At 42.0% G+C, this 14,116-nt stretch overlaps 2 protein-coding genes across 2 annotated transcripts; both read left to right on the top strand.

The window, feature by feature from the left end:
• Positions 1-334: 334 nt before the first annotated feature.
• LOC108444380 (toll-like receptor 4) lies at positions 335-5,329 on the top strand. The gene is made up of 3 exons (XM_017725553.2): positions 335-2,633; positions 2,794-2,960; positions 3,050-5,329. The coding sequence occupies exons 1-3, from the start codon at positions 2,547-2,549 to the stop codon at positions 5,250-5,252; spliced, it is 2,457 nt and encodes an 818-aa protein (XP_017581042.2). The 5' UTR covers positions 335-2,546; the 3' UTR covers positions 5,253-5,329.
• Positions 5,330-7,112: 1,783 nt separating this feature from the next.
• Positions 7,113-9,836, top strand: LOC108442180 (toll-like receptor 4). Its single transcript, XM_017722104.2, has 3 exons — positions 7,113-7,199; positions 7,378-7,544; positions 7,634-9,836. The coding sequence occupies exons 1-3, from the start codon at positions 7,113-7,115 to the stop codon at positions 9,834-9,836; spliced, it is 2,457 nt and encodes an 818-aa protein (XP_017577593.2).
• Positions 9,837-14,116: the final 4,280 nt, after the last annotated feature.

The following is a 14,116-nucleotide window of genomic DNA, read 5'->3' as shown; positions in this document are numbered from 1 at the left end:
CCTGCTTCTTAAACTGATTTTTCTCCTTTTAAAACGTTAATACACAAAAGATGCTTTATGCAGATGGGTTTCCAGATACTTAGTAAATCCCTGTGTGTATGAACTGTATGCTTTTGCTGATTTTCAGTACCTTGGTTCTCAGGGGCTTTTCACAGAAGGGCTTTTCACTTAGCCAGATAATTTAAGCCTGAGGTCGAGGGCTGTCCAATAGGAATGCCCCTTTGCGCTTTGCTTTTGGATGGGATTAATGTTGGGCTTGTATTATCTGGCTAAACTAAACATCATGCTTTGTGCCCCCCCCCCCCCCCCACACTATACATGTGGTGGTCCACTACTTGACTGTTTAATAAACCCTGGGTTGAAGTGATTGGGGAAGAACTGAACTAGGAAACGGACTTGGAAGACTAGATGGGCGCAGGCTTTAAGGCTGATCAAGGCCTGCACTTGTGAAAGCAGCCTTTGTGTGGCGCTGTTGGACGCGGTTTGTACGTTGCGGGTATGTGTTGTGACGCGTCACGGCTGCTGTGGTCGCAGGTGTAAAATCGAGCCGGTGGCGTTTCTCCAGAAGGTCCCACCGCGGTCGTGCGTTTAACGGAGTCACTGGTTAAGCCGCCAGCGTCCGCGCGGAGCCGCGAGGTGGAAGGTTTTCATTCCAAACGGGCGCTTCCGTCAGTCTCGGTGTTAACGCGGTATCGTCTGTTTCTGCTTTTCTCGGCAGCCAGTGCGACTCTTCACGGATAAGTTCGGCCGCCCCTGCTCCACAGTCTGTATCAGCGGTCTGAGCTGTGCCTGGTGGGCGGGGTCAGGTCCTCTTCATCTCTATCAGAGCGATGCGAGCGAGCCCCCCGTGGCCGTCGCGGCCGCTTATATTAATTCTTTTCAAACTGCACGTAACATTTGAAGTATAAAACCAGTACTCTTTATTACAAAGACCACAAAACGTACATAGACGTACCAGATGTTTAGACGTTTTCAGCATCTCACAAACGAGCGTTTGTGTTTGAGTAATAATAAGGAGCGATACAGGCAGTACGTTTATCGTGTGTGACTGAGTTTTGCTGCACTTTTCTACACAGAAAAAAGCTTTGACTAACATACTTTCTAACCCTAGAAAATCGTTTGTTTCATTCCTGCTCACAATTTTGAGGTTCTTCAACAATTAGTTAAAATGTTTTTTTTCCTGTCAGTTTTGTGTAAATTGTCATATCTACAGTGCCCTGCTGGTGCCATCCTGTATAAATAAAGAAGCGTGACCATTACTTAGGCGTGGGAATGAGATGATTAAGTCATGGTCACAATTTATCCTTGACCACAGCTTAAGATATTATCTTGTTCCCACACCTCAAGTCGTGGCCAGGACTTAGTAAGACGTGGAAACGAGATCATTAACTGGTGGTCATACATTAGGGTCTGGTTTCCATGAAGTATATTTCTTTATACAGGACGTCACCAGGAGGCCACCACACATATCCTACTATAGGATAGACTCAACACCAGGCCAGGAAAAGTATCCAAAAGTGGCCCATGAGGATGCTTAACTTGATCAACCAGAAAGTTACCCTAACTTCACCACCTCACTGAATGAGTTATTTTACACGTGTATTTGTGTGTATATATTAATACTTTGAGGTGAAATAGTTTATTGCAGTAAAATACATTTTAAAAACCCACCTTCATTTTTGTCGATGATTTCAGTTTGTCTTTTTGGCCGTTAACCCACAGCCACAAAAAGTTTAGGCACCCATGCTTTACAACTCTTCACACTCACAAACCTTTTCTTCACGGCTCTTCAGGTAACAAAGTGGTTCCTCTGTTGCATCACTCAAAGAAACCTTTATGAGTTTTAGTCACCAAAGGGACGCACATTCATACAGAAAAGAGCATTCTACAATGTCTGGTTTCCAGGCCTCCAAAATCTCTTGGAGCCATATTAGGAGACAAGGCACCACATCTCTGTCCATGGTCATGACATTTTAAGGCAGAACTGCAGGTTGGTCTCTAAATAGACTGCGCAGAGGTCCATGCTGTACAGAAGAACATACAGTAGTTGGGTATTAAGGATCACTATACATTCTGTTATTTTAATAGAACATTGATTCAAATTCACAGGCATTATTCTTGATATAGCAAAGACACATACCTTTCATGGGATTATATCAGCCTATTCCTCCCTTGTGCTTGGAATAACTCCACCTCACTCCCCAAAGGAAGTGAGAGTTGGTTACGTACACACAAAGTACAAAGGGACACAGTGTGCTTATCAAAGAGCTCTAAATAGCCTGTTTTTGTTTCATTCAATAATTGCTCTGCTGCATGTATTACATTAGCACTTTTTATACTGAAAATCAAAACCAAAAGTTATAGTGTTGGCCAGAATGAATCTATGGAATTTTTTGGGTTGCATTGTTTCCCATGTGACACCCTGTATTCATGCAGGAATTAGTTCCTTATTTAATGACGACACAAAACAAGTTTCTCAGAATTTTGGTTTCACAAACACTTAGACACTCAATACAACACTCAACAAATATCGATCCTACTTTAATATGACAGCCTGTTGTATAGATAAAGGGATAATCCTGTATGTAGTGTTCTTTCTTGTGCAAAATGGAAATGGAGAGGAGTGCACTCAGGTATGCTTTACTATGTGAATCAGTGACAAATTCTGGGGTGATTTATATGTGATATGATTGATATTGTTCAAATTTGTCTATACTTGTTAAGCATTTTCATAGGAATGTGTGATGTACTAGAGTCAGTGAACACTACATTGAAATTATTTTTGATTGACAGATTAGAAAGGATGGACATTACACGTGTGGCGGAAGGAATCTCACCTGCATACCTACCAGTATTCCTTCCTCTGTGGAGATGCTGGACTTCAGTTTTAATTTCTTGCCCACCTTGCGGAGGACTGTATTCCCTCAGCTGTATAATCTGAAATGTTTAGATCTCACAAGGTAAGTGAATTTCATTTGTGTGATCTATGACAGACATTCTTTCCTCCTACTCTTAATGGGCTTAATCTGTTTGTGTGTTGGTCCTTCAGATGTCATATCCATCATATTACTGACGATGCTTTCCACAATGTGAAGAATGTGGCCACTCTAATTCTCACTGGAAACCCTGTCTCATATATAGGACCTGATGGATTAAACTCATTACGTAAACTACAAAGATTAGTTCTTGTGGACACTGGCCTGTCATCTTTAAATGTCCAGTTCAACAATCTCACCGGGCTTCAAGAACTAAACATTGGGACTAACAACATTCAGTCCATGGCTCTTCCACCTTTCATGATAAAGTTCAGGGACTTCAGTTCACTGGATCTTCATGCTAATAACATATCCATCTTAAGAGTAGATGACACTGATGTTCTACGACGGATGAGGGGGAATATCACATTAATCCTCTCACAGAACCCGATATTATACATAGAACCAGGGACATTTCAGAACCTTCACCTCAGAGAGCTGAACATACGGAGTGCCTTCGTTTCACTCAATGCACTGAGGGATGGTCTAAAAGGACTCGGTGGTCTTAATGTTGACAAATTCATCATTGGAAACTACAGAGAGGGCAATGCAGGGACGCCTGAGGGCATTTACCTTGATGGCCTCTGCATGATCAATTTCAAAGAAATTGAATTTCTCAGACTTGGCTCATCAGCTTCTGACTTCCATTGTATTGTCAATGCAACAAAGATCAAAATTGAACGAGGCGCTATAAGAACAATAGAAAACGTTCCGTTTCAGAACATTAAAGAGCTCTTTATAGGGTACAACAATGTACCCATGAACCTGAAACTTTCACATCTACATTCTTTAGAAAAACTTGTGATACTTGAGAATAAGTATACGTTCTTTAAAGGTCTCAGCGACATGCCCAAACTCCAGCATGTAGATCTGAGTGGAGGCAAAATGAGTCTAGTGCGCTGCTGTTCAGAGTATTTCAGAGGGATGCCAAACCTTCGCAGCCTTAACCTGAGTGTAAATACAGATTTATCTTTGAACAAGGAGCCATTTTCTGGACTTACCTCCTTAGAGGTTTTGGATTTACACCTCACAAGTTTAAGTGGACTAACTGTGCAATTTGAACTTTTTAAAAACCTCCCCTATTTACAATTCCTGGATATTTCATATTCAGATACTACTTTTAGGAGCACAATGACATTTAGTTATCTAAACAATCTAAAAGTACTAAAAATGGCAGGCATCAATATCCAAGGAGATGCACTGACTTATTTATTCCAAAATCTCACATTTCTGGAATTACTTGACATCTCAGATTGTAAGATTGAGAGCATAGCCTGGAAAACATTTAAAGGTCTCCCAAGACTAAAGCATTTAGTTCTTAATCAAAATAGATTCATGGTTTTGGATTTCTTAACCCACCCTAATCTAAAAGGCTTAAGAGTATTTGAAGTGCACACAAATAACATTGCTAGCATTGCACTAAATATCCTACAAAATCTGCCAACGAATCTCTCAGTTTTTGATCTGTCCTTTAATCCAATTGATTGTTCCTGTTCACAAATGAATTTTATCTTGTGGATTACTGGTCATCAACAAATATTCCCCAAATCAAATGACATTTTATGTAAAATATCATCACAAGCTCCTAAAATGAGGGTCATTGACTTTGACGTTGAAAGTTGTATACACATCAGAAGACTTGCAATTGTTTTGTCCATATGTGCTGTACTTCTGTTTGTGCTGGCATCAGTTTTGGCCTATAGGTTCCAGTTTTACCTGCGGTACGGGTGCGTCCTGCTAAGAGGCTACAGAGCCTCCAGACAGCAAGAATGTTCCTATGATGCATTTGTGATCTACTCCAACAAAGATGAATCCTGGGTAATGGATGAACTGGTGGAAAATCTGGAAAATGGGATCCCACCCATCCATCTGTGCCTCCACGTGCGGGACTTTGAAGCAGGCAAGACCATCACCTCCAACATCATAGACGAGGGCATCATGGGCAGTCGTAAAATTATAGTGGTCATATCTAAACACTTCATTGAGAGCTCTTGGTGCCGATTCGAGTTTGAGGTGGCTCAGTCCTGGCTGGTGACACAAGGCAACGCCAACATCATCATCATTATTCTGGAAGATGTGGAGGAGGAGAAGACCAAGAAAGTGTTCGGACTCCATAAGCACCTGAAAAAGAACACTTACCTGAAGTGGAGCGGGAACCCCATCAGTAACATGAGGTTCTGGATTCGGCTCAGAAAAGCTGTCATGATGAGAAATTGATGTGCACATCACATTGTGTCAATGTATTAATGAACTGGTGACCACATTGTATGCAACAGAACTGCAGATAGTGTGAAACTCACCTTTATTTACAATAAAGCTGTCTAAATCCATTTCTATGTCTATAACTGTGTTTTTTGAAAGAGAACAGGCAGTAAGCACACATATGTTTATATACAGAAAATACAAACAAACGTCTCATGATTATCAATGAGATACTTCTTCTTCTTCTTCTTCTTCTTCTTCTTCTTCTTCTTCTTCTTCTTCTTCTTCTTCTTCCGACTGCTCCCTTTAGGGGTCGCCACAGCGGATCATCTGCCTCCATCTTGCCCTATCCATTGCCTCCTCTACTTTCACACCAAGATTATCAATGAGATACAAATGTTCTTTTTAAGGATTTCATTTTCCTTCTGTCACCATATTAGATTACTAATGTTTTTATTGTGTGAATAATCTACTGTATGTAGGCCACAAGTTGGTTTGGTGGAGCTCATAATAACCTATGACATGCAACCTTTACACTTATTACACTTATTTATGCATCATTTCAACCACATGTAGATGTACAGTGAAACAGAATGGTGTGTTTTAAGGGCTAAGTTGCAAAATATAACCTGCAAAGCATGACATGATTAATAGAAACACAAGATTAAAGGGGAATTCCACTGATTTTTCAAAAACCTTGCATAACTCACCTGCTGAGATGTCAACAAAGTCATTCAAAGTGGTTTTATGTAAAAGGCAACCTTCTAGAGAAACTTGCCAACTCAGATTTCTTTACAGGCGTGATGGGAACTAGGGGTCACAATGTCTACAAAAACGCAAATGTAGCCATTTTTTTACTATCCAAAAATACCAGCAAACCTATCCAAGTCTTTTGAGTTTTGATATGTAATATTGATCATTGTAAAATAACAAAAAATCTAAAAAAGCAAAATTTTCTTTGGGGGCTATTTTGTCTTAGAAGTCCCTGCATATATCACTCCTCCAGAAATAGAGCTTAAAAAATGATACATTTTAGATAAAAACATCAAAAAACAAACCCAAAAAGAATGTCGCCATCATCAGGCAGTGTATTCATAATCGCATGCTGTGATAACTTCCTGTGAAGGAGCTTTTAGAAACATTAAACTGCTCAGATGTCTGGGTCCTATCGCCACCACAGTGAATTCTGTTTCAACTCAATTCAAATGAAAGAAATCCACTAAAGAAAGGTTAGTACACAGAGAAAAAAAGTAAAGAAAACTAGGAGTAACTTGGTTTGGAACTCTAGAGTGATAGTCAGTATAATCTAATATCTAGTCCTTCTCTTTCTGCCTTAACTTAAAAAAGACAACAGCAACAGTGATCATGAGAACAGGTAAGGTGGAAGAGCGCTGAAAGTGACAGCGATGATTGGGAGAGAATAGTGTGAGACAGCTTCTTTTAAAAATAAAAGTTCCTATTTTTTTTAAATTTAGCTTTGGACTGAGTTCAAGGAAAAAACATTAATTGATACAGAACCTTTACTTCACATAGAGGTTCTTTAAACTTTTAGAAAAATGTTTTTTTCCCAACAACCATTCACGAAAAGTTTCTTTAGGGAACCAAAATGGCTCTTTTCATGGCATTACTCCAAAGAATCCTTTTAGGCATCTTTATTTGGAAGAGTGTAGGTAGAAAAGTTTCAGACCTTGTTCTGATGTTCAGTAATCACATAGCCTCACTCTTGTGGGCGTTATGGGAATATATTGTCCACCACGCCATGCTTCCGATGACATCCCCTGCTTTTCACTGTGTGAGTTCCTTATTTCACATTCCTTATACAGTTAGTTCCACATTCAGTAAGAAACCGTGGTTGAACACTGATCCTAGTGTAATATGACAGCCTTTTGTACAGATAGAGGCATGTTCCTGTATGTAGTGTTCTTTCTTGTGCAAAATGGAAATGGAGAGGAGTGTACTCAGGTATGCTTCACTATATTATTTAATTACAGATCTGTAGAGATGTGTGATGCTATGGTCACTGTGTCTTGTCTGTTAATGAACATTGTGCTTTATGTTTATTTAACAAATATGTAATGTACTCACATATTAGTGTCAGTAAACATGACTGGTAATTGTTTTATGAATTTGACTAACATAGATCAGAAAGGATGGACATTACACGTGTGGCGGAAGGAATCTCACCTGCATACCTCCCAGTATTCCTTCCTCTGTGGAGATGCTGGACTTCAGTTTTAATTTCTTGCCCACCTTGCGGAGGACTGTATTCCCTCAGCTGTATAATCTGAAACTTCTAGATCTCACAAGGTAAGTGAATTTCATTTGTGTGATCTATGACAGACATTCTTTCCTCCTACTCTTAATGGGCTTAATCTGTTTGTGTGTTGGTCCTTCAGATGTCATATCCATCATATTACTGACGATGCTTTCCACAATGTGAAGAATGTGGCCACTCTAATTCTCACTGGAAACCCTGTCTCATATATAGGACCTGATGGATTAAACTCATTACGTAAACTACAAAGATTAGTTCTTGTGGACACTGGCCTGTCATCTTTAAATGTCCAGTTCAACAATCTCACCGGGCTTCAAGAACTAAACATTGGGACTAACAACATTCAGTCCATGGCTCTTCCACCTTTCATGATAAAGTTCAGGGACTTCAGTTCACTGAATCTTCATGCTAATAACATATCCATCTTAAGAGTAGATGACACTGATGTTCTACGACGGATGAGGGGGAATATCACATTAATCCTCTCACGGAACCCGATATTATACATAGAACCAGGAACATTTCAGAACCTTCACCTCAGAGAGCTGAACATACGGAGTGCCTTCGTTTCACTTGATGCACAAAGGGATGGTCTAAAAGGACTCGGTGGTCTTAATGTTGGCAAACTCATTATTGGAAGCTACAGAGAGCATCATTCAAATACTAAAGACATTAATGACCTTGATGGTCTCTGCTTAATCAATTTTGAAGAGGTTTACTTTTTCCAAAACAAATGGTTAGATTTAAGCAGCCATGTGTTTCGCTGTATGGTCAATGCAACAAAAATCACTCTGAAACAAGGCCATGTAAGAGTCATAGAACCTGTCCCATTTCGTCGGCTTAAAGAACTTCACATAGATAAAAATCGTTTAGAGGAAATACCCCAACTTTCAAACATACAGTCCTTAGAAAAACTTGTTGTTGTTAACAACAATCAAGTATTGTTTAGAGGTCTCAGAAATATGCCCAGTCTCCGGCATGTAGATCTGAGTAGAAACCAAATGTCACTGGGATCCTGCTGTTTCCGGTATTTCAGTGACACACCGAACATTCGCCACCTTAATCTGAGTCTGAATGCAAATATAATGTTCCTTGCAAAACCATTTTCTGGTCTTGACTTGCTTGAGGTATTAGATTTTCATCACACAGAGATAGGTGTAGTGGGGCAGTTTGGACTTTTACAGAATATGAAGAACTTAAAATATTTAGACCTTTCATATACAAGTAATACTTTTAGCAGTACTTCGTCTTTTTCTGGTCTTACTAGTCTTAAAGTTCTGAAAATAGCAGGCAATGCTTTCCAAGAGGAAACACTGGGATATTTATTTGAAAATCTTATCGTTTTGGAAGTTCTTGACATGTCAAACTGTGGCATTGATCGATTAGTCTGGAGAGATTTCAGAGACCTCCAGAGACTACAGCATTTACTTCTAAGTCAAAACAGATTAACAGCTTTGGATTTTTTGGCACAGGCAAATCTACCGAGCCTAAAACAGCTTGCTTTAGACCAAAACAGTATCTCAAGTATTCCACAAAATACTCTCCAAAATCTACCAAAAAATCTCTCTGTTTTTGATTTATCATTTAATCCAATCATCTGCCTCTGCACCCAAAGATATTTAATTCAGTGGATCATCAAACATCAGAAAATGTTTCCTAAACCTCATAATGTTTTATGCAAAACATTACAAACAGACTCAAAAATGAGGGCCATTGAGTTTGACATTGAAAGTTGCATACATGCACCAATACGTACTCTTGTTTTGTCCATATGTGCTGTACTTCTGTTTGTGCTGGCATCAGTTTTGGTCTATAGGTTCCAGTTTTACCTGCGGTACGGGTGCGTCCTGCTAAGAGGCTACAGAGCCTCCAGACAGCAAGAATGTTCCTATGATGCATTTGTAATCTACTCCAGCAAAGATGAATCCTGGGTAATGGATGAACTGGTGGAAAATCTGGAAAATGGGATCCCACCCATCCATCTGTGCCTCCACGTGCGGGACTTTGAAGCAGGCAAGACCATCACCTCCAACATCATAGACGAGGGCATCATGGGCAGTCGTAAAATTATAGTGGTCATATCTAAACACTTCATTGAGAGCTCTTGGTGCCGATTCGAGTTTGAGGTGGCTCAGTCCTGGCTGGTGACACAAGGCAACGCCAACATCATCATCATTATTCTGGAAGATGTGGAGGAGGAGAAGACCAAGAAAGTGTTCGGACTCCATAAGCACCTGAAAAAGAACACTTACCTGAAGTGGAGCGGGAACCCCATCAGTAACATGAGGTTCTGGATTCGGCTCAGAAAAGCTGTAATCTCTTAAAATGTTTCTGTCTGAGGTGCCAAAATATTTGTATAATTACATATTTTTTTCATGCATTTGTTTACTAGGATGCTATTTATACTGCTTGTGACCCGAGGGCTACCTGATTCCAAATTGTGACCCGAGGGCTACCTGATTCGATTATTATTCGGTAACCAACCCAAAGAATTACCTAAATAAGGCACGCAGAGACGTTAAGAGGCTGGTATATTAACAGGTTTATTAAGGATAGAAAATTTGACAGCTGCACACATCATAGCGATCAGACCCACTTCTAAAATCACATCACCCTAGCACAATCTGGGCCTCGATGGGTTATTAATTACTAATGGTAAAATAACCACGCATAAAAAAAAGGAAGGAACCACAATACCAGCCTAGGTTCAACCCCCCATACTAAATTACACACTGTGATTAAATAAAATCAGTAGACAATGAAAAGAGATTACATAAATATACTTCCAGTCACCCACACTAATCAAATCAAAAATAAACCAAACGTGACACAGCAACCTTCAATATAGGTGGGACAGAAACCCGGCTTAAATGAGCTGAATATCCTCTACCTTTCAGCGTGCGCCTCCTAACCGTCCTTCCTAAATTAAAAAGGCACCAGATTAACCAGGGGTAAAATATATTAGGGGCTGCCCTGGGTCAAAAAGCCTCCCAATAATATACTAAAATATTCCTTTATTAACTATTTAAAAATGATGTAATGCAGAGGTATTAAAAAAGGGGAAGAAGAAAAAGCAGTGGCTATTGTTGCTGACCGTACAGACCGGTTAACTGTAGCAGGTGGAATGCACAGCGCAACTTCACTTTGTAGTACTTCAGATATCCCCAGGGGCTCACACAATATCTGTCACGCCACACTGCTGATTCAGAAAGCCCCCCACTCTCCCTGTGTAAATGTGGGCTTCTCGCACACACACGGCGCCAGCAGGCTCAGTCACGTTCCTATGGTCTTCCCCAAAAGTTTAACATGCACATTAGCAACATACAGCTTCACGGATCTTCCCGACGCCGAGCTCAGATTTGCCCCCACGAGATCAAACGATACTTCGTTCTCCCTGCGCGAGACTATATAGCGGGTGAAGCCGAGATCAATCAAAACACCAGTGTCAAAATAAAAGCCCCCTCTATGCTTCTACCCATCACATCCACCCCTACTTTGAAATGTCACCGTCCCGGTGACAAACAAACCACAAGGGTTACCATGGTCTAAAGAAACACTGGACTGTATTAAGACTGGGCTGAGCTGTAGCCCCTACCTCCTCATGCTGGAAGGTGACTGATCGTGGGAGGTTATACAAATTCGAATGCTGGCCGGCCGTTTTCCGGGCTGAACGTCGTACTGGCACTGATGCCACTGACGGGGATAACTCAGGCTCTGGTGGGACAAGGTTTCCTACTGGCTCTATGTTCAGGTCTAACTCTGGAACAGCCTCTTGCCTCACCATCCACTGGCCAAAAATTGAATCCTCTTCACTACTACTTTCTGTAGAATGCTCCTCCACTGATTCAACCCTACTCGAGTGTTCTCTCTGTGAAGCCACTGGGGATGTAACTTGTCCCGGGACCACTCGTAATTCAGACCGGTGCAGGTTTCTGGTAGGACCTAGACCGTCTACTTGCCTAATGGTGTAAACTCTGCCACCTCCATCCAGGCACTTCACCACTTCATACGGCGTACTATCCCAGATGTCTTGAATCTTATTCCGACCTTGAAGGTGATTCCTTCTATAGACTATAGTACCATAAGGAAGCACAGGGGCAATCCCCTTTAATGAGGTCGGTACTTGCCGCCTGGTGGCCGCTGTTAGTTGCCGCTGTGCACTTGCATAAGCAAACCGTAGGAACTCTTGCTGCTCTTGCACCCAATCTCCTACCATACCCTCCACAATTTCTTCTTCCGCAACGCCCAGCAGTGCGTCAATGAGTAGTTGAGGTTTCCTCCCAAACATCAATTCGTATGGGGTGTGGCCTGTTGACTGATGCACAGTGGTGTTATATGCAAACAATAACTGGGGTAACTGTTGTGGCCATCTTCGTTTTTTCTCCACGGGCAAGGTTCTCAGTAAATCATGCATAGTGCGGTTAAACCTTTCGCACTGCCCATTACCTTCAGGGTGGTATGGTGTTGTTCGACTTTTCTGTATCCCATACAATTTACATAATGCTTTTAGCATCTCACCTTCAAAGCACCGGCCTTGATCCGAGTGTATTCGTTGCGGCACCCCATACACATAAAACCACTTCTCGATCAGGGTACGTACCACAGTGTTGGCTTTTTGGTCAGAAGTAGGGAATGCCTGTGTGAATTTTGAAAAAACATCTGTCACCACCAGTACATTCTCTCGACCATCGCTGGCCTTCTCAAGCAAAGTGAAATCTATAGCAAGGATTTCCAGAGGTTTAGAGGCAGACAAATGCCCTGGAAAAGTTCGCACCTTTGGAAACTTAGCTTTAGCTACTACACAACGGGCACACTGCTGACACCACCGTTCGATGTCCTTCCCCATCTGGGGCCAATAGCACCTCTGCCGCACTAGGTATGCTGTTCGTTCACACCCCTGATGGCCATGGTCGTCATGAAGAGCAGTTAATACTTCGGCCTGTAATGTCTCTGGTAACAGCAACTGCAAAAACTCCTTGTACTCCCCTGGCCCATGAGTCAGGCGGTAGAGCACCCCACCTCTCTCTCTTATCCGTTTCCAGTGCTTGACCAGTCCCAGTACAGGTTTCTTTTCCATTGCTCGCTCTTCAGAAGAAGGGGGTCGGCCCCGCCCCCAATACACTAGAAAAGCTCCTATTGTTGGATCCGCTGATTGGAGGGCTACAAGATCTACTTTTCGACGTATAGGAAGGGCGTCTATAGTAGCCAAGGACCCAACACACGGAGGCCCACCAGACAAATTTGGACCAATGGGTGGAACAGAGAACCCAGGAGCAAGGTCTTCAATATAAGAAGGTGCAGGTAAGTCAGGTTGTCGGGACAAAGCATCAGCAGCTCTATTGGTGCTTCCAGGTCGATACTTAATGTCAAAATTAAAAAGAGCCAACTGTGAGGCCCAGCGCTGCTCAACTGCACCCAACTTGGCAGTCTGGAGATAGCTCAGAGGGTTATTATCGGTTAGCACTGTAAACTTGGCCCCCAATAAGTATTCTCTGAATTTCTCAGTAATGGCCCATTTCAACCCCAAAAGCTCCAATTTCATGGAACTGTAATTAGACATATTTCTCTCTGTAGGATGCAACCCCCTGCTTGCGTATGCTACTGGACGTGGTTTTCCTTCTTGTTCCTGTGACAACACAGCCCCCAGACCCGTATGACTTGCATCTACTTCCAAGATAAAAGGCTTGGCAAAATCTGCATATGCCAAAACAGGTGCAGTTACCAACTTGTCTTTGAGTAGGCGAAATGCCTCCTCACATTCGTCACTCCAATGCCCATCTAGTAGGCTCAGTCTGGGTCTCGACTTAGCTCCTTGAAGGGTGGCCACTAATTTATGAAGCGGCGCAGCATATCTAGCAAATTGAGGGACAAATCGCCGGTAGTAAGAAGCGAACCCAAGAAAAGATCGAAGTTCCTTCACCGTGGTTGGACGCTGCCATTCTGACACCGCGGTAATCTTATCAGGGTCAGTCGCTACCCCCGAGGCAGAGATCACATGTCCAAGGTAATGGACTTCATCCTGAAAGAAATGACATTTCTCAAGTTTTAGTTTCAAGTTGTGCTGTTGTAATCTTCCCAAAACCATCTCCAAACGCTGTAAGTGGGACTCAAAAGAGGAGGAAAAGACCACAATGTCATCCAGGTACAGTAACAAAGACTGAAAGCGTTCATCTCCAAAAATACGTTCCATGAGTCGCTGAAAGGTACTGGGCGCATTACAGAGGCCAAAAGGCATTCGATTGAACTCAAAAAGGCCGAAAGGAGTGCAGAATGCTGTTTTTGGCTTGTCCTTTTCTGCCATAAGGACTTGATTGTATCCACTAGTCAGATCCAAGGTCGAGAACAATCGAGCACCCGCCAAAGCATCCAAAGATTCCTCAATCCTTGGTAATGGGTAAGCATCCTTTCTAGTCTTTGTATTCAACTGCCTGTAGTCAACACATAACCGTAGAGTGCCATCCTTTTTCTGGACCACAACAATTGGAGAGGAATAGGGACTACAGCTCACCCGCACCACTTCCCTCTCTAAAAGCTCTTGAATATGTGCCTTAACTTGCTCATACTGGGAAGGTGGAAGCCTGCGATAACGTTGACGAACTGGTGT

Source organism: Pygocentrus nattereri, chromosome 5 (assembly GCF_015220715.1).
Source record: "Pygocentrus nattereri isolate fPygNat1 chromosome 5, fPygNat1.pri, whole genome shotgun sequence".
Taxonomy (NCBI): domain Eukaryota; kingdom Metazoa; phylum Chordata; class Actinopteri; order Characiformes; family Serrasalmidae; genus Pygocentrus; species Pygocentrus nattereri.
The sequence above is the reverse complement of the archived record's forward strand: the minus strand, read 5'-3'. Positions and strand labels throughout refer to the sequence as shown.